Here is a 24,726-nt window from a genome sequence, read left to right as displayed (position 1 = left end):
ATAATCTTTATAACGTAATTACTTATACTTCTAATATTTTATGCGCTAGGTATATATTTAAGAAACTATAATTATATATAAATAGCGTTCTTTATAATAATATTTAGCTAATAATAGTTTAAAAATTATCTCTAAATTAATCTTATAATATAAACTATTACTACAGCATCTTTATAAAAAGCGCTTTCCTCTTCTATTATTAGCTGCGCAAAGTAATTGCAAAAAAGATATTATAAGATATAATAATAGCTGCGCACAGTACTATTTCTATATATAATACTACTTTTATGCTAATATTAGCTAAGCTAACTATATTAGAGGCATAAGCATTAACTAAGTATATTAAGTTAAAATTGTTGGGAAACTATTGCCGAAACCCCCCCTACACCCTTATGGAACGGTTCGCATTGATTATGCTTTCCGTGAGCTTCGGCCGGGCAACCTGCGGACCTCTGGAAGACGTGAAGCCGGAGTCACATCAGGCGGAGCAACACCCAAACACTGACTTGCTCAAACTAGGCAGGGAGCGGTTCGCACGTGACGATAATTAGCGGAGCTGCGCACGGACCCGTCGGTCGGTCGCGACTTCCAGAAAACTTCCGCGACTCACTTAGCTGTCACTCCGCAAACACGTCTGTCCGCGCCTGCAAACAAGCCTGCCTGCTTGCCTGCGCCTGCATCGAGGGGCTCTCTTACTTCCATCTTTCCTTGTCTCTCATCCGCCATTTCCCATTGATGGAGTAACGTCTGGCGCAAACATCGGTTCCAACTCTTACACGGCAGCCTGACCCCAAGTCGCGAACTTGTCGGGCCTTACCATGGGCGACCCCGCAACCGATCCCAAGGCGGCGCCGCTCGCCGACGAGCTGAGAGAGCTTGCTGTGTACGTGCGAAATGCCTAGGCTCTGAACTCATACTAACGTAAGCAGGTCGCTCCCCACGACGGCCTTCCCGAAGAACTTCTTCTGCGCCCTATGTAACGAGCTTGCGTTCGACTCATACAAGCTGATCTGCTGTGCTAAATCCATATGCTCACCATGTGCGTACACCATATGCTGCTGCCGGAGATTCTCGCAGGCGCTAACGCGGCCCAGGTCAAGGAAACCTCCAGTTCCCGACAGCGTGTCCCTCGTGCGACCACTCACCGCTCGAGGCCGACTCTTGCACACCGAACAAGTCTCTGCGTAACACGATGCGAGTGTGGCTACAAAAACAGAAGAAGAAGGAAGAGGCCAAGGCCGCGGCACAGGCAGCTACCCCGCCCGTCGAGGTGACACCGGCCGCGCCTGAGGTCCTGCCGGTCGGTGATGGTACAGAGCAGCCCGTAGACAGTGTTGAGGATGCGCACAAGGCAGAAGGCGGTGCTGCTGAACAAGCTGCTGGTTCTGCCGAGGCCCCAGAAGAGGCTGGACAGCGCGCCGGCTCGGCCGCGGCCCAACCAAAGGAGGTAGGTTGTGAAAGTCTTTCATTTCGCTCTTGCACGAGCATGCGGGTACTGTACAATCAGAAGAAGAAGAAACCAAGCAGAAGAGACATTGTCGGGCCTCTAAGCATTGCAAAACATGGTTGCCACACGTGCCAATGAGCGGAGATGCTTTCCACTCCACTCGCGCTCTTGCTGACCAAATCAGGAAAATGCTTCTCCTAAAATTGAGACTGAGCGGCGCGGTAGCACCGCCTCCCAGAGCGTGACCAACAACACGGGACCTTCAGCGGCCGACAGCTCGACCGACGAGCAAAAAACCTCCAACGGAACTAATGGCATGATGGGCAACAACCCGCCGATGAGCGGCGTGCAAAGCCAGATGGGCTTCGGCTTCCCCAATCAGGGCGGCTTCAGCAATGGCATGGCTTGGAACGGGATGCCTAATATCATGGCCAACGGTGGCTGGAACGGCATGAATCCTATGGGTATGTCTTTAGAATAATCTTGCCTTCCTTGCAGGCGACTAATGCCTTGCTAGATTTCAACAACATGGACGGAATGTACGGCAACTTTGGAGGGAACATGGGCTTGGGCATGAACGACATGTCTGCCATGAATATGATGCAGTACGGTGGCGGCTATGGCAATGGATGGAATGGTATGGGCAGTGGCTATGGAAACTTCAGCGGGCCCAATCAGCTGGGTGGCTTTAATCAATCTGGAGCATATCCCGAGATGATGAACCAGTTTCCCAAGAATAATTTCCCAAACCAGAACCACAATCGTTTCCATGCCAATCAAGGAGGAGCACATCCTCAGCGAAACAACAAGAATGGCAGCCAAGGTGGCTTTGGTCCTGGTTGCCAGAATGCGCCTGGTCGTCCGGGCAGCCGTGGCCGTCCTTTGCAAAACGTACGTTCAACCCACCAACGAAAGCTACCGAACCCATACACGGGAATCGGCCAAACTTGGAAACCAAAAACTGACCCGATTCGTTCTACACAGCGTGACGACCAGTCGCCTGACGGAAATGCCAACCCTGCTCCTGAGGTGAAGGCCGAGGGCGAACAGTCGAAGGCGTCCGCAGATCCAACTGAAGAAGGTAAGGACATCGTCGACGATGTTCCAGTATCGCTCGAACCACAGACTTCAGCAGATGGGGTTGGTGCTGGCAATGCTAGCGAAGCTGCTGGCGACGACACTAACCAGGCAGGGGGTGGTCCACAATGCGAGACTCAAGACGGCGGTCTGAAGCCTATACAAACTGTAGACTCTGGCGATGCAGACATGCGAGAGTACGACCAGTCTATGATGGGCCCTGGTGTGCCATACCCTCAAGGAATGATGAATCAGTTCCCGGATCAGCACATGAATGCAGCCTTCGACCCCAGCATGAACATTATGGGATACAATGGCAATTATGGTCCACGTGGCGGCTTCAGTAACGGGGCTTATGGTGCGGCGACAGTTCTGACAGGTCAGCCAACGGAACCGATTGGTGTCGGTGTTGCAGGTGCGCCAACTGGACCACGCGCGATGAGAGAAGGTCGACCCAACACTGGGTTCTCGAGTCGTGCCCATGGTGGGCGATATGCAGCCCCGCCACCACCCAAAAGCGTCGCGTCTGCTCAAGATGCGACAGCTGCTAGTCCACAGCGTAGAGTTCGATCGTAAGTAGATTTGATGGAGAATGAAGCACAAGCAGTGACTGACAATGACGCAGGCGGTCACCTCTCCGAGATGAGAGTATGCGGGTCAAGGAACGCTCACCCACGCCTTCTCGACCACAATCACGAACGAAGGGTGATGACAGAAGTGAGCAACGTGAGCGATCGCGTTCTGCAGATCGTCATTCTCGTCGCGATGACCGCGGTAGATCCGTTTCGCCATTGAACAACGAATACGAGGATCGCAAAGACCGCAAGCACCATCGATCGTCACGCTATGATGACCGTGATCCGGAGTATGATGATCGTTACCGCGACGAGAAGGGCAGCCGGGGTGACCGTACACGAACTGCATCGGCAGACTCCAAGTATCGTAGCAGCCGTCGTGACAAGGACAAGCACCGTTCATCGCGGTCCCACCGCGACCGGAGCAAGGAGCATCGTCGTCGCCATCGCTCCCGATCCCCTCGTGAGGGAGACAAATATGAAGACGAAGAAGCGTACGGCAATGGCGAAAAGGATTCTGATGGCAGTTCACGACGCAAGCACAGGAGCGGGCGCGACCGGTCACGCGACAAGGAACGTGAACGAGACCGCAAGGATCGTAAAGAGCGAGAGCGAGACCGCAACTATGATTACGACCGCGAGAAGGATCGCTCCCGCGACAAGGATAAGGACAAGGACCGTAGGCGGCGTCGCGATCGTGAAAGTGAAGACGATGAGCGTGATTATGGGGACGACAATCACCGCTCTTCACGCCGTAGTCGCAAAGATCGCGATCGCGAGCGACGCGAGTACGATGATCATGAGCGCAAAGACAAGCCATCTCAATTGGAGAGGGAAGAGGATGTCGTCGGTCAGATGATGAAGAAACGCGCTATGTCTCCGCCCTTGAACGCACCAACCGGGCCCTCGGCGAATGGCTTCAGCATCAAGGGTCGCTCAAAGAACGCGGTCATGCCTCCACCGGCCCAACCTCCTACCGGCCCACGAGCTTTCCAGCCACCCAAGGGTCCGGCTGCTGATCGAAATAAGGACCGAAGCGGCGAAGCTAGGGATCACCGTCGTAAAACCAGCGCCACTTCTACATCGACTATACCAACCGGCCCTTCATCCAAAGACAAAGAAACGTTCCAAGACCATTATGCCGCTGAGCGAGAGCGCAACGCCCGAGAGCGAGACAGTCGCGAACGTGTAGAGAAGCCATCCAGCTCCAGCAAGTCCCTTCAATCACGCATCTCTCCTTCATCCCGCCCTACGCTCTCGAGTAAGCGTAGCAGAGACGACTTTGACGACGAGGCACCGGTACCCACAGGCCCCAAAGCTGATGCCAAGCCTCCCACAGGCCCCGCCGCGCATCGTGACAAGCGCAGGAAGTCTGGTGCGACGGGTGACGACAACATTGCCAGCCTCTTTACAGCGGGACTGCGTAAGAACGCCAAGGCTAGACGTGGTGGTGTGAGGACTGAAGGCGACGTCGAGCGCGAGATGATGGAGCGGGAGCGGGAAAGGCGGTAAGATGGCTCTTTTGGCCATATGCGCACCGGTTTCCAGACGGGTCTTTTGGGCTATGACAAGGCACGATATGGCTACGAGACAGTGACATGCTCAATCTGGGGGAACTGCTGGGGGAGACCTGAGGTCCTTTCTCTACTTATCTGTATTATACCCTTTGAGACATGAGTCAGAAGATATGGACGAACATGTATGCTGTATACGCAGTAATCAGCGTAGGCTTAGGTACGATAATTAAGAATTCTTGTCCGGAGATGGATACGTTGTGGAATTGTGGTATCGTTTATTCTGTGAAATCTGGGATGTTGGGACGAAACCGTCACAGGGTTTGAAGCTTCAACATATTTACCGCCTGTGGTTTACAAACTCCTTCTGCTCACCACCCAATCTCGATGCGACGACAGTCGCTTCCCTAATTGCCTTTGCGACGGCGCCCCTGACGCCATCTTCCTCGAGAGACATGAGCCCACCGATGGTGCAACCACCAGGCGTTGAGACTTTGTCCTTCAGCACCGCTGGATGCTCGCCGTTTAGCACGAGCCCAGTGGTTCCCCTCATGGTCTGCGCAGCCATCATCTGTGCCTCTGCTCTTGGTAGGCCCATGGCAACCGCACCATCGGCCGCCGCCTCCAGTATCAGTGCGAAAAAAGCTGGACCCGAGCCACACAGCGCGGTCGCGGCATCCATGTTCGCAGGAGGGAGGTTCGTAACGCGACCGATGGAGCTGAAGACGAACTCAACGAGCTTGTACTGCGCCTCACTGAGGGGTGGGTCCGAAGTCTGGATCACAGACATGGACTCTCCTACGAAAGACGCAGTGTTGGGCATGACCCTCACCACGCGACAAGCGTTTTCTGTCTTCGCCGGCCCATGGGGATACAGGAAAGCTTCAATCTGCTCCCGCGTCACGCCTGCCAGGATGCTGACCAGCACCTTCCCCTTCAGCGCCTCCCCAACGCCCTCCTCGCCCAGAATCGTCTTGAAGCCATGTGGCTTGCAGCTCAGCAGTACGATGTCAGCTTCCTGCACGCCCTTGAGGTTCTGGTTTGTGAGCGTCTGCAGGGGGAAGTTGTAGTGGCCGAGGGCTTTGCGGACGTTTTGTTCGGCGGGGGCCCATTGGTCGCAGGCGATGAAGTTGGAGAGGTTAGGCACGTCTTTAGAGGCAGAGGCAGAGGCGGGATCGAGCGAGGCTCTCGTCCTGGCAGAGGCGAGCGAGGCCATGACGCCGCCCATTATCGCGATGCCCATGGTTCCTGGGCTTGTTAGCGATGGCTGTGGTTGGGGGGTGGGCCAGACGACGTGCCAGAGCCGAGGACAGTCAACGTGAGAGGCTTGGCTTCTTGTGTGGTCGCCATGGTGGATGAGTGCCGTGGGCGTCTTGGTGGGCACTGTTGGGCAAACGCGAAGGACGAGGGCTGCTGCGTTTCGGGAGCGCGAGATCGGCGCCTTCCCCACGTTCCAAGGTTGGCTTGGAGAAATCTTGAGCTATGGCCATGGCCGACGATATGCGCGCACCTCCCCAAGCTCTCCGCCTGACGCTCCACACGACCGTGCCGTCCAGACCACCAAGACTACCGCCGGGCCCATAGTAGCCAAAGACGTACGCAAGCCCGAGCTCCACCATGGCCGACCCGTTCGAGGTCCGTCAACGCTTCACGACGCTGCTCTCCCACCTCAGCGCATCCCACACGTCGCTCCAAAAGGCCGCTCTCTACGCGTTGAAGAACCGTGAAATGGACGAAGACCTCCACTCCTGCATCCTCGAGCAACTCGAACGCACCAACATGAACACCCGCGCGAACATCATGTTCTTCATCGAATGCCTCTGCGAATACGCCGTCAGGGACAACAACTCGGGCGACGCGAGCGCAATGGGCTACGTCCGCATGTTGCAAAGAGACATACTGGCTGTCGTAGAATGCGTCGTAGGCGAAGAAGGCGCCAACATCCGCGTCGTTCGCAAAGTCCTCAAGACGCTTGAGAACCTGTCCATCCTCATGAAGGAGACTGTCCAAGAACTCGAGGCCGTACTGAAGTCGAGAGAAGTCGCGCATCCCTTCATGGCGACAGATACCTCCGACCCCAAAGACAGCTTTGTGGCTTCTGCCGGTCGGAATGGAGGGCAAAGAATGGACAAACGTCAGATTGAACAGAGGATTGAGGAGGACAGGGAGAGACACAAGAGGTTGCGGGAGAGTATCTGGGCGGTGCCAGGAGACGGCTATGAGGAGCTGGAGAAGCTATGGGATGAGGCCAGCGACATCAACGAGGACGACTATGTTACCGCGAGGGAAGATGCCGAGGAGAGGAGGAAGGTCATTGAGTTCGGATAGAATCCTGACAAAGACCGAGAGAAAATTGAGGCATGGGAAGCGGCCAGAGCTGCTGCGAACGAGGAACAGTCAAGCGACGATGAGGGTAGCCAAAGTTCCAAGACCGTGTCAGTCGGAAATGGTTCCTGGCATGGTGGGCAGGCGGTAGCTGATCTGCATTTACGGCGTTGATTGGGAGCGACAGACATTGCCACAGCATGGCCTAGGCGTTGGGGCAGAGATACCACGGGCTTGTCTCATGACGCCCACATTGTTGTTGGAATTCTGAGTAAACTGTATACATCCATGGTCATTCCAAACATATCTGTACACGCCCAAACGTAATGCTATGATACAGTATTCGTCCCTCTCTCCCAGATCCTGCTCTTCGCCGCTTATAGCATGCCCCTACTCCATGACAACTGTAGCACCCAGCGCCTTGAGCGTCTCGACAATCTTCTCCGCCTCCTCCTTTGGCACACCCTCCTTCATCATCTTCGGTGCTCCCTCAACGAACTTCTTGCTGTCCACCAAACTCAAGCCTAACATGGCCTTGATCTCCTTGATCACCTTGGGTTTCGCGCCGGCGTCGAATTTCTCGAGCTTGAGGTTGAAAAGTGTCTTCTCTTGAGCGGCGGGCGCGGCCTCTTCTTCCTCGACGGGGGCTGCGGCCGCGGGACCGGCACCTCCTCCGGGACCAGCGACAAATCCTCCCATAGGCATGTCGGGTATGTTCAGACGAGTCTGGCGAAGTGTTAGTGGGACAACCTGAACGTCGCTGCATCTATCATCGGTGGCGAAACGGTTTAAAGCCAGGCCTGTCTCCCTTAAACACAATGCAGGTGTGAAGACGGGCATGCTCTACATATTGTATGCGTGCCACTACAGGCTTCCGATGGTCGCCTTCCCACCCCCGTAGCATGTTACCGTACCTTTAACGTCGATACCAAGTCTGCAGTCTCCAACAGAGTCAATTGACTAATCTGATCCACGATCGTCGCAATCTTTGGATTTGTGGGAGCTGCCGCATCTGACTGCCATCTCCGCTGTATCCTCTGCTGTGTGGCTCCAACGGTCGGTCGTACGTATGCGGACTGCTTCGCGGTGCAGATACAGCGCCTGAGCGCGCGGGATGCCGGTGCTGCCATTGTGCTGGAGGGGAAGGCGTGAATCGATGGTGATGATTGTACGTTGCGGGCGTGCCTGCCATCATGAGATTTTGCGGAGCGGATTACGACTAATTGGGTTGGCGTCTTGGCGCGTTCCCAGACCCGCAAAAAAGTTAGAGAACTTCGAGGCCTTCAGACATCACCGCCACAACACCACCTCCCGGACATACTGAAGCGTCGAAACTATGGGAAGGCGCCCCGAAGTCCTATCACAACCCCACCCTTGCAGAAATGGAACGAATCAATACCCGCAAGTCCGGTAAAATGGTCGACATCAACACGCTTGCCACGGAAGCCTTGAAGCCCGAATCCACAGACGACATTCTTGTTCAGCATGGAAGTCTCCTCACAGAGCTATGCGCGCGGTGGGTACAGTCTGGCTCAAAGACCGACGCGAAAGTGGCGGCCTTTGGGCGATTACTACCACTTGCGCCTCACCTCGCGGAGCACGTGGAACGATTTCTGGCCCATACTTCTGATTCTCCAATCATTGGAACGATATCATCGATCGAAATCATGAGCGCTTCCAGTGATGTTGATCTTGTCGAAGTTCTTCTTGGAACATTCCGACTCGTCAGTTACGACTGCAAGAACTTCACTAACTATGTACGACCGCTTGCTTTGGAGCGCCTGTCTCAGCACACGAGTCGCGTTGTACGGTACCTGGCCATACGGACGCTTTGTTTATACGCGCATACGGCGGATTTTGCGACCCAAGAAATGATCAAGCGATTCCTTGGAGAGGAGGAGATCGAGGGGCCATGGGAAGGTCAGCACATCGACTACCGCTTTTTGTCGCTTTGGGAAGAGAAGAGGTGGAAACATCTACAGAGCAAGATTGGCCAGGAGATTTCCGGGATAGACACGTACGCGAACGCTTTATATCAGGACCTATCGCCGTATACAGTCAACGTCAATGGTGTTCTACTGCCTCGGTTGGACGGAAGCCCATCCCAAGAGAGGCCTGCCCAGCTCGTCTCGACAGCCACCACAGAGGAAAACCTAAAGAAGATCGCTCATGGACTTCTTGGGTCCAGCCCTATTCTACTCACGGGCCTCGCGGGCTCGGGCAAGACTCTTCTTACGCGTCATCTCGCATGGCAGCTCAACAAGCTCGACGGAATGGTTACCCTTCATTTGAACGAACAAAGTGACGCAAAGCTACTGATTGGAATGTACACTACCGGAGCTAAGCCGGGAACCTTTAGCTGGCGCGCAGGAGTACTCACTACCGCTGTTCGGGAAGGCCGGTGGATCTTCATCGAGGATCTCGATCGGGCGCCAAACGAGGTTATCAGCACGCTGCTACCCCTCATAGAACGCGGTGAACTACTCATACCCAGCAGAGGAGAGACCATACGAGCAGCGCGTGGGTTCCGCATCATCGCCACTATGCGAAGCACCCTTAACCCAAGAGGCCAGGAGATCATACCCCGTCAGAACATGATTGGCCATCGATTCTGGAAATCTGTCACAGTGCAGATGCCTCATCTAGAGGAGTTCCGTCAGGTGATACACGCAAAGTATCCTGCGTTGCAGAAGCATCTTTCCAGCATCATGGAGGTCTATGCACGGCTATTGGACCTGTACTCAGATCCCAAATTCTCATCCGAGAATGGTACATCACTTCGAGCCATGACACCACGAGACTTACTCAAGTGGTGCGACCGGATCGCGGTACTTCTTGGACAGGCTGCATCATTCAGCAACGCGCAAAAGGACGACATATTCATGGAGGCATTCGATTGCTTTGCGGGAAGTCTGCGTACCGAAGGCGCGCGTTCGAAGGTCATGGCCTGTGTGGCAGAAGAGTTACACATCGACCCTCAGCGCAGAGACCACTTGTTAAGGAACCGCGAAGTCAAGCTTCAGGTGCCTTCCAAGACTACATCATCCGGCACTATTCAGATTGGACGAGCGCGATTGTCTAAGCATAAGTCTTCTAAGAAATCGGGTCCAGCACGGCCATTTTCAACCAATGACTACACCCTACGCCTGCTTGAGAAGGTGGCCGTAGCAGTCGATCGTCAAGAACCGCTTCTTTTAGTGGGTGAGACGGGCACTGGAAAGACAACCTGCATCCAGTATCTGGCTGAGCAGCTTGGTCGTAAGCTCGTAGCCTTCAACTTGTCACAACAAAGCGAGAGCGGCGATCTGCTGGGTGGCTTCAAGCCTGTCAATGTACGCAGCCTTGTCATTCCACTCAAGGACGAATTTGATGAAATCTTCGATACCACCTTCTCACGAAAGAAGAACTTGCGATTCATCGAAATGCTCGGAAAACGTGTTGCGAAGGGCGATTGGAAGCGCGTTTGTTCACTGTGGCGCGAGGCTCTGAAGATGGTTGATGCAGCCAGGAAATCACACGAATCGCAAACGTCATCTCCGGATCCTGATGGTGGTCAGCCTAAAAAGAAGCGAAAGATGGACTCGCTACCTGCCAACTTCCCGACAGCAAGATGGGAGAAATTTGCAGCTGATCTGCACGACTTGGAGGCGCAGCTTGCTAGTGGCTCGGAAGCGTTTGCCTTTTCTTTCCTGGAAGGCAATATCGTCAAGGCAGTTAGGAATGGCGATTGGGTATTGCTTGATGAGATCAACTTGGCGTCTTCGGACACACTAGAGGCGCTTACTGATCTTTTGGGCGGCGGCCCAGATGGGAACCCATCGATACTCCTGACCGAGACTGGCAATGTCGAACGTGTGGTCGCACATCCCAATTTCAGAGTGTTCGCTGCGATGAATCCGGCCACCGATGTAGGCAAGAAGGACCTCCCACCGGGCATCCGATCGCGATTCACTGAGCTATACGTCGAGAGTCCAGACGGTGACGAAAAGAGCTTGCGCAACATCGTGGAGAAATATCTCGGCGGAGACGGAACAGATCCAGCAATCGTGCGCATAGCACGCGATGTCACTACTCTGTACCTTGAGATTCAAAAACTTGCGAAAGCGAACATGCTCGTCGATGGCGCAGATCAAAAAGCCCACTTCAGCCTGCGAACTTTGACACGGACGTTGTCATACGCCAGGGATATTGCGCCGCTCTGTACTCTCCGTCGGGCTCTGTATGAAGGGTTTCACATGAGTTTCTTGACTTTCCTAGGCAAGGCTTCAGAAGACCTGATCGCTCCGCTTATTACCAAGCATCTTTTCCCGCAAAAGACTTCCGTAAAGGCTGAGCTCGGAAAGCCACTTCAGCAACCATCAGATGGTCGAGGTTACGTCAGACAGGGCCATTACTGGCTCCGACAGGGTGTGCATGATGTGGAGGAGCAATCGCACTACATCATCACCCCCTTTGTTCAGCGCAACATGGACAACCTCATTCGAGCTGCTTCCACACGAAAGTACCCAGTGTTGATCCAAGGCCCTACCTCATCCGGTAAGACAAGTATGATTGAGTACCTAGCCAAGCGATCAGGGAACAAGTTCGTTCGCATCAACAACCATGAGCACACCGACTTGCAAGAGTACCTAGGGTCGTACATCTCCGGACTTGATGGAAAGCTCACATTCCAAGAGGGTATATTAGTACGAGCTCTACGTGAGGGCCACTGGATCGTTTTGGACGAACTCAATCTGGCGCCTACAGATGTTCTCGAAGCTTTGAATCGCCTGCTCGATGACAACCGAGAGCTACTCATTCCAGAAACACAAGAGGTCGTCCGGCCACACGAAGACTTCATGCTCTTCGCCACACAGAACCCGGCTGGTCTCTACGGAGGACGTAAGGTGCTTTCAAGAGCTTTCCGTAATCGTTTCCTGGAGCTACACTTCGACGACATACCGGTAGAAGAGTTGACGGAGATTCTACATCGCCGTACCATGATTCCGGAAACATGGTGCAAGCGGATTGTCAAGGTATATCGGGAGCTTTCCACACTTCGACAGGAGAACCGTATCTTTGAGCAGAAGAGTTTTGCGACACTACGAGACCTATTCAGATGGGCTCAGCGCAAAGCAGACACAATCCAAGACCTAGCCAACAACGGTTACATGCTTCTTGCTGAACGCGTGCGCAAAGAGGATGAGCGAGTCGCCGTCAAGAAGATTCTAGAGACCGTGATGAGCGAAAAGGGCCCGAGGGTGACGATAGACGAAGAGCGACTGTTCAGATCTGACAGCCTATCGAACATCGAAGGGCTTGGCAATGGTATGGCTATGGTCACCACTGATATCGTTTGGACCCGCGCCATGCGTCGCTTATCGGTTCTTGTTGCACATGCTATCCGAAACAATGAACCGGTTCTACTTATCGGAGAGACTGGTTGCGGAAAAACGACTGTCTGCCAATTACTCGCAGAGCAATTCAACAACCGACTCCACATCGTCAATGCTCACCAGAACACTGAAACTGGAGACTTGATTGGTGCGCAACGACCGATCAGAAACCGGGCCGCTATTGAGGAATCAGTAAGAGAGCAAGTGCTTGAAGCACTCCATGAGACTCTGGGCGAACGCCTTCAGGGTGACCCTGGCTCGCTGGGTTTCGAAGAGCTTATGACGCTTTACGACAACATCACTAATGACTCACCCAGTGCAATCACTGATGAGCTTCGCCAATCTATACAATTCAGTCGAGCTAAGGCAAGTGCCTTGTTTGAATGGGCGGATGGTAGCTTGGTGTACGCAATGAAGCAAGGCCACTATTTTCTTCTGGACGAGATCTCGCTAGCTGATGACTCAGTGCTTGAGCGCCTGAACAGCGTTCTCGAGCCTTCGCGTTCCCTTCTGCTGGCAGAGAAAGGTCCGGTGGACTCCATGATTACAGCTAGCGATGGGTTCCAGTTTCTTGCTACTATGAACCCAGGTGGAGACTACGGTAAGAAGGAGCTCTCGCCAGCCCTTCGAAACCGCTTCACAGAGATCTGGGTTCCAGCAATGTCCGACCTCGACGACATCCTCGAGATTGTGCGATCGAAGCTGAGACCAAGCTTGATTCAGTATGCTGAAGCTATTGTCTCGTTCTCACAATGGTTCAATGACAAGTACAACACCTCTGTTGCTTCTTCAATATCTGTCCGTGATACTTTAGCATGGGTGTCTTTCGTCAACGACTCGAAACACGGCGATCCTATATTTGGAGTTACCCACGGTGCGGCCATGGTTTTCATTGACACACTTGGTGCCAACCCGGCAGGTCTACTTGCTATTTCTGCATCCACTATCGATGATGAGAAGAGGACATGTCTACATCACCTGAGCAAGCTATTGGGTCAAGATGTCGCACCTATGTACTTCGCCGCCATTGACATCTCAAATACGGAGCATTCTTTCCAATTAGGCTCTTTCTCCATCCCCAAGTTCTCGTCGGTAGCCTCGCTGGCGTCCAACTTTGCGCTTGAAGCACCCACCACTCGCTCCAACGCGATGCGGATAGTTCGCGCACTACAACTTCCAAAACCAATCCTGTTGGAAGGAAACCCCGGTGTAGGTAAAACTACGCTAGTCACTGCCTTGGCCAGATCGATTGGCAAACCTTTGACACGTCTCAATCTATCTGAGCAGACAGATCTGATGGACTTATTCGGATCGGACGTGCCTGTCGAAGGGGGAGCCGCCGGTACATTCGCTTGGCGTGACGCTCCATTCCTCAAAGCAATGAAGAATGGCGATTGGGTACTCCTTGACGAGATGAACCTGGCCTCCCAGTCAGTACTTGAAGGCCTCAACGCGGTCCTTGATCACCGCGGCGAAGTTTACATATCTGAGTTGGACCAGACCTTTCACAAACATCAAGATTTTAGAGTCTTCGCAGCCCAGAATCCGCATCACCAGGGCGGTGGCCGTAAGGGTTTGCCAGCTTCCTTCGTCAACCGGTTCACCGTCGTATATGCCGACATATTCCGCCCAGAAGACCTGACGCTCATCTGTAACAAGGTATTCCCTGGAATCGATCAGCAAGAAGTCGCAAAACTTATCCGATTCGTGGCAGACCTGGACGAGCAGGTTGTCAGCCGTCGCGCATTTGGTAATCTTGGCGCACCTTGGGAGTTTAATCTACGCGACACACTGCGCTGGCTGCAACTTCTCACTTCATCAGATTTCCCGGGTTCAGCGCGGGATTTCCTGGACACTATATTCACCCAGCGTTTCCGCACAGAGGGCGATCGCATTCGACTTCGCAAGCTGTTTGAGAACCAGTATGGGGTTCACGAACCTCGCATAAGTCTCTTTCACAGCTTGAGCGCTATGACAGTACAAGTTGGCCTCGGTCTATTACCGCGCGACACTTCAGTTGCACGTGCGGATGCCATGTCGACCCTTCGGACCTCGCGGCTGGGACCAATGGAAGCTCTTCTGGTCAGTGTGAAGCAGAATTGGCCGATAATCGTCGTGGGCCCACCCGGCTCTGGTAAGACTACTATGATCAGCCAGCTGGCAGGCTACGTCGGCGCAGACCTAATCACCTTCTCTATGAATGCTGATGTCGATGCTATGGACCTCGTTGGCGGATATGAACAGTTGGATCCGACAAGGGAGGTGCATCAATGTCTCCACCAGGCGGAACAGCTCGTCCGAAGACATATTGCGACCAGCATGCAGCCCTTAGCCATACATCTTCAAATGTTGGAACTACTTCAAGCTGGGTCTTTGGTACATGGCAACAGTAATATCGCGCACTTCCTTGGAATGCTTTCGGGGCTGAGCCCCGAAGCGACGGAGCTGGCTCAAAAGCTGCAATCATCACTGCAAGCTTCGGGCCAACAAATCGACGGCGCGCGTTTCCAATGGGTCGACGGCATTCTCATTCGCTCGCTCGAAGAAGGGAACTGGCTTGTTCTTGATAATGCAAATCTATGCTCAAGCGCTGTTCTAGATCGACTCAACTCGCTACTCGAGCCTAACGGCTACCTTTCGATCAACGAACACTCTACAGACGATGGAGAAGCACGCATCGTACGCCCCCATCCAAATTTCCGAGTATTCATGACAATGGATTCCAAGTATGGCGAGCTGTCAAGAGCGATGCGAAACAGAGCCGTTGAGATATGTCTGTTGGAGGCTGGCGATGAAGCTTCTAAAGACGATCGACCGGTCGTGCAGTATCCACTTGATTCCGTCATGTATCGGTATCGCCAATTCCAAGAACAAGAAGAGGATTTGCCAACAACATTGGAGTACCGCTTCGAGCATCTGGGACTCCAAGATTCTAGTCTGTTGGCAAGTTTCACTAAGCAGGCCCGGCAAGGTCTCGTGTCAAGTTCTTTTGTCGAATTCAACGGAGCCAACGGCCATTCTACCACGCAACTATCATCCGCAGAGGCTCAAGGAAGTCTCGAGCACCGTATATCACAACATGCTCAATTCTTGCAAAGCACGTGGGCAACGCATATCTCAGCGGTTTACAAGCTGCTTGACGATGATGAGTCAATGAGACTTCGCCCTTATCATCCTCTAGGTAACGAGCTGTTTCTGAGCCGTACCGAAAGATCGAATGCAACCAGTATCTGGAGTGCGTCGATGTATGAGATCATGCTAGACCTTCACAAGATGCAACACGCTATCCAGGATCTTCCATCCGCTCGTTTTGAAAGACGCAAAGAAAAGCAAAGGTTGCCGGCGTTCCTCCATGCGTACTGGCAGGGTCTTGTCAAAGTTGTGGATGGCCTTTCGGCGACAGTTCAACAAACTCACCATCGTGACGTTGCTTTCCTGAAGCCATTGAGAACCTTATTCTGGGCTTTCCACGGACTCACCACGGCGTCCACGTTCGATCGCGCCACGTTCCAGACTTATCTTAAGATGTTAACATCCGCAACTCCTGCCATGACCGAAGAGTCGGGTTCTCTCTCACAAACCCTGAGTACTACACTCGCTAAGCAGATGATTGCATTTGGATCTGACGTTCAGTTAACCACTGGCCTGGGCATGGAACACATCTGGCGAGTATTCAAACCGTCTACACCGACAACTCATTCTCAGCTGGGCGCTGTCCTGGAGCTCGAAAGCTTAGCCGACCGGCTCGATGCGATCATGTGGCAGTCAACCTTGCACGTGGATGAGATGATACAATTACGCGAAAGGGTTGCAAGTTCCCTCACGCTCGTTCGAAAGAACCAAGTTGATGCCAAAGGACTCATCGCGGGTCTGAGTGCGGCCATCTATGACCTTGAGCAGACAATCGGGGAAGACAATATGCTCATTACTCCATACTTCGAAGACGAGTTTGAAGGGCTCTGTCAGTTCCTAGACATAATTCGCCACGACATCGATACGAGCAGACAATCAGGTCTGACCTCAGCTGTTGTCGCCACGCGGGCACGATCAGCCCTGTTCGCCAGGCGAGCGACGAAACTCATGAATCTTGCATTCGAGCGATCTGAGCATGGATCGAAACAGTTCACAAGACTGTATCGCCATCTTGGTTTGACGCGCAAATCAGCAAACGCTATGGTACTAGAAGGCCGATTCCACACTGCCATATTTGCAAAGCTCCACGCTATCGATGAAGTACAGCTAGCACAGCTCGACCGATTCGAAACGGAATTACAGGTTCTCTCCCAACAGCTGTCACTAGACGCTTGTCACATAACGCAGGGCCAGGTGACTGCGTTAGACATGATCTACAAGGACATCTACCACGAGATTATCGCATCGCACTCTAGTATGATTATGGGGTCGGCGATTGGAGGCTCAGTCGCAATATCTCCGGATGCGGACATCCCGAATTTCTATCGAGTGGCTCTAGAGGACGGGATCGCACACTGCAATCCATTGTCGGGTTCTCATATTGACGCTGCAGCGTGGACTCACTTAGGCCTTTTAGGCTTGCGGCTGTATGTCCCAAACTACCCGCACGATCCCGCGCTACGGCCTATGATCGAACGCGATATGTTCAACGCAGAGAAGAGTTCTCTTTCGCATGCCCTCAGCACTTTGAGACAGTTTCAAATCGATTTCACTGGAGAAGCGACAAGTTTCCGCATCCGTCGGATCGAAGAGGCTGTCAATGCTATGGGTCAAGAGCCGCCTGTCCCGGCTATCGTCCGCCCCGTTATCTCCGAGCTCGACGATCTACAGGGCGAATTCACAAACCTACTGAGTACTACACAGCCTCTCTTGAACGGAACAATGTCCGTCCACGAAGCTGCTCGTGATCTCACCTTGCAGCAAAACATCCTTCGCATCACACAAAGACTCACCGAAGGATATCGGGAATACGACGACATCACAGACATAGCAGTAGGCTTCCTCTCTTGTCTACAAATTGGCCTCACTATGGGTCGGAGAGAAGAAGAGAAGAGGGTCGAAAGCAGTGTCAGCAGAAGTTTAGCATACATGTCATCGAGGACGCCTTTCTTCGGGCGGACTCAGCCAATGGAGAAGGCAGAATTGACATTGCAGTCCATGCACGAGAGCTTACGGCAGCGCGAACACGCTATCGATATAAGGTGGCATACCCTTTACTCTTTGCTCACACTCATAAAAACCGATCCCGCGGCCATGTCGACATCACCAGCTAGAGCCCTGATTCATGACTTGTTTGCTAGCTTCTACGTCGACTGGAAGACTAAGCTACTCCAAGACCAAGAGAAAGAGGCCCAAAACTCCAGCTTGTATACGTACCGTGGGCTGGACGACGACGCAGACGAAGAGGACCCAACTTTGTTTCCGGACTATGACGAAGATCAGGGAGAAGTAGTCAGTTCAGCTCGACTATCATCTAACTCACGGGATCATGCGGTCCGACTCGCCAACATTCATGCCGAACTCTTTGGCGGAGACCGGGATGCCTCAGATTCTATCAAATCATTGTTAGAGTGGTGTGCGACTGAAGTGAACCGCATATCGGGTGGTAAGGGCTTCAATAGCAAACACGAAGATGCTCTGCCAACCATATACCTGGTGCTTGAGAAGAAGGTCAACGCACTGTCGACTATTGGCACAGCGAGAACCTATAACTTCTACTTCGACCCTAATCTGTCAGAGGCCAAGCGTCTCATCACGCTCATCCATCGTATCCAGACGCGCTACCGCCAGATTCGTAATATCTGGCCAGAACATGCCACTCTCTCGGAGGTTCTGCGCACATGCGACGAAACCCTCGAGTTTCGACATGTTGATCCTGTGGCCAAGTTCATCACGAAGGCTGAGAAACTTTATGCATACATGCACGAATGGCAGAGAGTTGCCAGCAAAGAGTATAGCACGGCCAACCTTTACGATGATCTCACCAATCTCCTCGTCAGCTGGAGAGAGCTTGAGCTCACCACTTGGGCACGACTCTTCGACATGGAAGAGGAGAAGTATCGCGACGACGCGAAGAGTTGGTTCTTCGTGGCATATGAGACCATCATTGCCGCATCAGAGTGCAGCGAAGATGAGAAGAGTCTACGTACACACGTCAAGAATCTGCTCAAAACGCTGGAGGGATTCTTTGAGTCGACAACGCTTGGACATTTCGAGCAGCGCATAAAGCTTCTAAGACAGCTTTGCCAACATGCAAGCATGCGCATGCAAGACCTTGGCACTTTCAAGATTGTACACGATGCACTCGACAATTTCCTCGCCTACTATTCGCGCCTTGAGAAGCCCGTGCATGACGCTCTTACCAAGGGTCGTCAAACTCTAGAGAAGCAGATGACCGATGTAATCAAGCTTGCAAGCTGGAAAGACACCAACATTGAGGTTCTAAAGCAGAGTGCAAAAGCCAATCATCGCAAGTTGACTAAATTAGTCCGCAGATTTAGGGCACTACTCAGTCGGCCTGTGTCTGGGATTATGGGCGCTGGCTTCCCTGATGGAGATCACCTGCTACAAGACGTCTCTTTGGAGACTGCTAGTACTGCTGCCAGCTACGAAGGACTCCAGCTTTGTGCAACGAGCATTCCAGGCTGGGATGAGAGGCCTGCTCGCTTCAAGAATCTTGCTATCACAGTCTCGATGATGCGCGATCTCACAACACCAAAGGCCGATACTGTCGACGGTGCATCGTACATCACCGAGTTCATTGCTGAGATCTCAAGCTCTATACTTGAGTTGCAAAAGGCGACACCCACGACGCTCACGGAAGAGAACAAAGCTTCCGTACAACACCTCAAGACCCAGAAGCGCAAGCTCTACGCCGATACGATGAAGGAGCTGCGGCGGATGGGTATTAACTCGAATCTAAGCGTGGACACGCTAGCAAAGCAAGATGAGCTTTCGACAATACTCTCTACTATTCCATTGGTCAAGGGAGGTAACATGACCGGACGTTCCGCTGAATACTACCTTCATAAAGCACTCAACCTCATGCCTCAGGTTCGCGCGGTTACCAGAGAACATTCTGGTGACCTGACTCCAAACGACGTAGCAAGAAGCATTGGCTACTTAGAGGGCCTGCTAAATGCCTGTATCCGACAGCGCAGTGTGCTGAGCAAGGCTACGCTCAGTCTTGAACAGATCAAAGCACCTGTGTCACTCGTTGATAGCATCTGCCAGTTGGCGCCCGGTCAAGCTACATTAGTTTCCGACCATGTGGATGTCTCAGGCTTTGTACAGCCGCAACTTCGGTGGCTTGCTGCTATGATCAAGACCGCCGCCGATGTGGTGACTGCTCAGGCTAGGCTCGGGAAGACAAGTGAGCTCGATACGTTGATTCATGAAATGCGCAGTTGGACCAGTACTGCTACAAACCTTGCCGATGCATACGACCAGTCGCCGAAGCTCCCATTCAAAGTCCAGTCCATCGATCGTCAAGAAGCCAACAACACCGTCAAAACCTTCTTGTCCGATCTTCAGCGGGCGTTCAACGCATCCGTCAACAACAACGACATGGCAAAGACAGTGCTTCTGCACCTTGAACCATTCATTTTCTCGTATCCCGCTGCCGATCCTGTCAGATCTCTAATCGATATTCGCATAACAGTTGAGTCTTATGCTCGAGACGTACTCGCTTCTCTGGATCTTGTCCTTGGTTCAATGCAAGATGTGGAGGCCGCGATGGCAGACATACCGACCTCGACCGACGATACGTCCTGGCTCCTCAAGGAGGAACAAGCACTCGCCACTGCGCTTGTTGGCTTGCATTCTCCTCAAATCAGCGAAGCCCTACAAACGCTCCTCGAAAGGATGCATTACCTACACGAAGATGCCAATCTGCAAGTCATCGTCGCTTTGTTTGCATGCGTAAAGCCAATCTTACATCAGTATGTGGCGACGCACAAGTACATTGTTAATCGCTTTGATGCGCTTCATGCAACGACTGCGAATCTACTGCATCGTCTGTCGAAGTCATTCATCCAGATTGGCACGGAAGGTTTCTGTCAACCTCCCGAGAAATCTAACGATCCCCAGAAGGGCAAGGACGATAAGCTTGAATCTGGAACTGGCCTCGGCGAAGGTGAAGGTGCCGAAGACATCTCCAAAGATATTGAAGACGATGAAGACCTCGAGGATCTGGCACAGGAGCAGAAGGGTGAACGTGAGGGCAGTATTGAAGAACAAGAAGATGCTGTCGATATGGGCGAGCAAGAGATGGAAGGTGAGACGGAAGAGATGGGAGAGAAAGAAGATAAGGGCGAGGAGTCTGGCGAGGAAGGAGATGATGATGCACAAAGTGAGGTTGGCAGTGTCGATGACCTCGGCCCGAGTGCTGTTGACGAGAAGATGTGGGACGATGGTGGCAAGGAAGACGACGCGAAGGACAAAGAAGGCAATGAAGATGTGGGAACTGAAGACCAAGACGAGCAAGTTGCTTCCGAGCAAAAGGAAAAGGAAAAGAGTGGTGAGGACGAAAAGAAAGACGAGAAAGACGAGAAGGACGAAAATCAGGGGGGCGAGGAAGACGAGGAAATGGAGACGGAAGGCGAGGAGCAGGATGAGAACGTTGGTGTTGGCGAGAAAGAGCAGATGGATCCGCATGCGAAAGAGGAAGAGACACTGGAACTGCCAGAAGACTTGAACATGGACGGTCAAGATGACGAAGGCAAGGAAGATGATGATCCTGGTGACATGGACATGGGAGATGATCTGCCAGAAGAAGACATGCAGCCAGAAGTCGATCCAGCACTGCCAGATACCATGGACGAAGATGTCGGCCCAGAGCAGGAAGACGAAGAGGAAAAAGAAACAGCCGGTCATGTTGGAAATGAGGAACAGCCAGAAGAAGGACAAGAAGACGAGGGTGATGAGCCGATGGACGATGACGATGCTGTTCCTCTTCCAGATGAAAACATGCCGGACGATGAGGCTCGCGAGCAAAAAGACACCGATCATGCTGATCCTAACGCCGAAGCCGGCGCGGGTACAGAAGCCAATGAAGAAGCTCACACGAACAAGAATGATCAAACATCTGCCAGTGCTGCAAACCAAGACGAAGGCCAGGAAGGCGAGTCAGCTGAACAGCAACAAGCACCGACAGCTGAGGACGGCCAACTTGGGCAAAATGCGGCGCCAGATGCTGGAGGACAGGGAGACCAACCTGAGGAATCTCGTGAGGCGCAGTCTTTCAAGAAACTGGGCGATGTGCTCGAGAAGTGGTACAACCAGCAGAAGCAGATTCAAGACGCCAAAGAAATGGATGAGACTCAAGCTCAGCAAATCGATAAAGAGATCGACATGGCTGATGCGGACTTTGAGCACGTTGGTGACGAAGAACAGCGAGCTGATACGCAAGCATTGGGCACCGCAACTGAGGATCAAGCGAAGACGTTGGATCACGATATGGCTCTGCCAATGAATGAAGAGGAGGACAAGCTGCCATCCCGCCCCGATGACAAAGACGAAGAGAGGACTGGTGCCGATGAAGACCTTGATATGGAGGAGCCTGAGCAGCAACAAGACCAAGACCAAGAAGCTCAGCAGCCGCAGTCGAATGCGATGGAAGGCCAGCCTCAGGCTTTCGTCGGCGAACCACGACCCTTTTCCGATCAAGAAGATGAAGACATGGCCGATGCTGTATCGCTCAAAGATGATGTCTCGTCTACGACGTCGTCTGCTGATAACATCGAAGCCCAGCTCTCGCTTACGCACCTCGATCCAAATACCATAGATCCCACTTTTGCACGCGCCCTCTGGCTTGCGCACGAAGCTTCGACAAATTCGCTCTCTCAACAGCTGACCGAGCATCTCCGCCTTATCCTTGCACCCACTCTCGCTACAAAGCTTCGTGGAGACTTCCGCACAGGAAAGCGACTCAACCTCAAGCGCATTATTCCCTACATCGCATCAGGTTATAAACGCGACAAGATTTGGCTGCGACGTAGCATGCCAAGCAAGAGAAGCTACCAGGTCATGATCGCATTGGACAACAGTGGCAGTATGGCCGACAGCGGAGCCAGCGGACTCGCACTCAAGACCCTTACGCTTGTTACTCGCTCGCTTTCGATGCTAGAAGTTGGCGAGGTTAGCGTCGTAGGCTTTGGCGACGAAGTCAATGTTGCGCATGACTTTGACAAGCCCTTCACTTCCGAAGCCGGTGTACGTGTCTTTGAGCAATTTGGCTTTGACGCCAAAAAGACCAACGTTCGTGGTCTGGTCGACAAGAGCTTGGAGCTATTCAAGGATGCGCGACAGAACGGATCGAGTTCAGCGAGTGAAGATCTCTGGCAATTAATGCTCATTGTCAGTGATGGTCTCTGCGACGATCACGCGGAAATCCAACGTCTCGTTCGCAAAGCGCAAGAAGAGCGTGTGATGATCGTCTTCATCATCATCGATAGCTCTGCTACCGCTCCGTCGGTATCAACACCTGTGCCATCTGACAACCTTGGTGCTCAGCCACCTGTGCCAGTGAAGGATCAAGCCAAGACTTCTATCCTGGATTTACAGTCTGCTGTGTTCACGCCTGAGGGCAAAATTGTGAGATACAAGTACATGGAGCAGTTCCCGTTCAGGTACTATCTCGTTGTGAGGGATGTGAGGGAGTTACCGGGCGTATTGGCTGGGGCACTGAGGCAGTGGTTCGGTGAAGTTGCGGGGAGTGCTTAAATAGGTACTTACATCCTATGCATGTGTATTTGCACTTGTGGGTGGTCGATTTAATCTGGCTGCATTTGCAGTCAAGGAAATGGCGTTTTGATTAGGGAACGGTAGTTAGCAGTTCAAAAGTTTTGTCCAATCAATGTTTGAAGTGCTTTTAAGTCTCTTTCTTAGTAGTTTGAATTCACATTCGCTCATTAGCTGTATTGTATGCAAGGTTGGGATAATCCAACCAATACCACTCATTACAACTAGCTACAAAGCGCACATGCAAAAACATGCCAAGAAATTCTTGATTGCGAGAGGTTAGAGACGGAGTCATCCGCTCGATGTCTTGCTCGAGTGGGGTGAAACAGGGTGGGATGACAGGCAATTCTCACCGCCGAGTGGACGCCTCAAGGATTGGTCAGCATGTACTCAAGCCTTCTCACAGTCTCGTGACCTCGCAAAGAGTCATGCAGAAGCTGAGTATCGACAAGCAATGCTAGTCACGTTTGCTTCAATACTTGGAAATCATGTCAAGGTCGCTTGTCGTCAGAGTGAAGTGCCTACCTCAAGGATACCTATTGGTTAAGAACCACGTTATTTCCAGACGGGATATTGTTTTTATCTTTGCATTTTTTATTGATTTTGAGCACTACAGAACGAACTGCTTGACTTCTCTACTACTTCTTTAGCATCTTATGCTTCTTGCCCACTAGACAGTGTCTAGCACTGACTAATCTCATTATTCTAGAGATCCTCTGACTTCTTTTCCTCTATGATGGGCTGTAACCTAGCGCTAGCCCAAACATCATCTGTTGACTCATCGTTCGTGTTAGGGTCCTTCATCTTCTTATTGTGTCCATGCATCATCACATTGTCAAGCCAAACTTCCATGTTCGCTTGCTTCTGAAATGGGCCATGAACCTTGGCGTTATCGTTTCGCAAAGTATGTTGTAGGAGTGGAATACCGGCTGCTTGCTTCGTTGCAACGCCCGCGAACGCGTTCCGCTCTAGTGTAGACATTACCTAGTAGATGCTGCGTAGATAGCCACGTTGATGTAACGACCAGAAGCAAATCAATGCACGTAGAATCTAGTTGTATGAGTACCAATCTGGCATGAAATCTGCTCACCGCGCATAGGAAAGATGCTCCAAAATTGAGAAGTTCAGGGCGTAATCATCCACGAGCGTGAATCTATCGTCTTCGTTATGTGTTACTATCTCGAATTTGAGTTACAATTACCTAGGTATTCACATGGACTGCCGCTCACTACATACACATGGGCGCGACGCGTGATGCGGCAGTCACTAGGGAGTGAGCGTGAATGACAACGTGCTGGCGACGAAGACTGTGACGATGTTGTACGTCTGCATGGTAGTGCATGGCAGAAGCTTTTGGACCAACACCACCGTCTGTCAATGGTCGCAGTTCTGGCTTCGCTTACATAATGGGGCCCGGCAATTGTCGGCTATGCATGCAGCCATGATCTCTCGTCTACTCCATCTCTGTCCCGTTTTTCCGGTCATCTAGCTCGATGTATTCCCAGTCATCCTAGCAGTTCGGTGCGCTGAATCTCTCCCGCCTGGACCTCTACCACCTGCCCAAGTGTCCTCTACCCAGCACACTTTGTTCCCGTTTAGATCCTGGATGCATCGAGTCAATTCCAGAGATCTTCAGTATTTGTTCTACATGGAGCCCACTAATTCCGACGCGGTTAGCTCTGTCGCCCTCCTATGGAAGA

The 24,726-nt window shown here is 52.4% G+C and overlaps 6 protein-coding genes across 6 annotated transcripts; 4 read left to right on the top strand and 2 right to left on the bottom strand.

Annotated features, from left to right (window-relative positions):
- Positions 1-818: 818 nt before the first annotated feature.
- On the top strand, positions 819-3,100 carry J4E93_001865 (uncharacterized protein; the record flags this gene model as incomplete). Its single annotated transcript, XM_049339814.1, has 5 exons — positions 819-883; positions 930-1,039; positions 1,095-1,447; positions 1,632-1,911; positions 1,965-3,100. 5 exons carry the CDS (start codon positions 819-821, stop codon positions 3,098-3,100), a joined length of 1,944 nt encoding a protein of 647 aa, XP_049203771.1.
- A 189-nt stretch (positions 3,101-3,289) lies between these two features.
- On the top strand, positions 3,290-4,611 carry J4E93_001864 (uncharacterized protein; the record flags this gene model as incomplete). The annotated part of the gene is made up of 2 exons (XM_049339813.1): positions 3,290-3,298; positions 3,334-4,611. 2 exons carry the CDS (start codon positions 3,290-3,292, stop codon positions 4,609-4,611), a joined length of 1,287 nt encoding a protein of 428 aa, XP_049203770.1.
- Positions 4,612-4,953: 342 nt separating this feature from the next.
- J4E93_001863 (uncharacterized protein) lies at positions 4,954-5,856 on the bottom strand (the record flags this gene model as incomplete). Its single annotated transcript, XM_049339812.1, has 1 exon — positions 4,954-5,856. The coding sequence occupies one exon, from the start codon at positions 5,854-5,856 to the stop codon at positions 4,954-4,956; it is 903 nt and encodes a 300-aa protein (XP_049203769.1).
- A 374-nt stretch (positions 5,857-6,230) lies between these two features.
- Positions 6,231-6,941, top strand: J4E93_001862 (uncharacterized protein; the record flags this gene model as incomplete). The annotated part of the gene is made up of 1 exon (XM_049339811.1): positions 6,231-6,941. The coding sequence occupies one exon, from the start codon at positions 6,231-6,233 to the stop codon at positions 6,939-6,941; it is 711 nt and encodes a 236-aa protein (XP_049203768.1).
- A 387-nt stretch (positions 6,942-7,328) lies between these two features.
- Positions 7,329-7,961, bottom strand: J4E93_001861 (uncharacterized protein; the record flags this gene model as incomplete). The annotated part of the gene is made up of 2 exons (XM_049339810.1): positions 7,329-7,664; positions 7,956-7,961. The coding sequence occupies 2 exons, from the start codon at positions 7,959-7,961 to the stop codon at positions 7,329-7,331; spliced, it is 342 nt and encodes a 113-aa protein (XP_049203767.1).
- Positions 7,962-8,320: 359 nt separating this feature from the next.
- On the top strand, positions 8,321-23,008 carry J4E93_001860 (uncharacterized protein; the record flags this gene model as incomplete). Its single annotated transcript, XM_049339809.1, has 1 exon — positions 8,321-23,008. One exon carries the CDS (start codon positions 8,321-8,323, stop codon positions 23,006-23,008), a length of 14,688 nt encoding a protein of 4,895 aa, XP_049203766.1.
- Positions 23,009-24,726: the final 1,718 nt, after the last annotated feature.

The sequence above is a fragment of the Alternaria ventricosa genome (genome assembly GCF_023758065.1).
Source record: "Alternaria ventricosa strain BMP 2768 chromosome Unknown scaffold_2, whole genome shotgun sequence".
In the NCBI taxonomy this organism is placed as follows: domain Eukaryota; kingdom Fungi; phylum Ascomycota; class Dothideomycetes; order Pleosporales; family Pleosporaceae; genus Alternaria; species Alternaria ventricosa.
The sequence above is the reverse complement of the archived record's forward strand: the minus strand, read 5'-3'. Positions and strand labels throughout refer to the sequence as shown.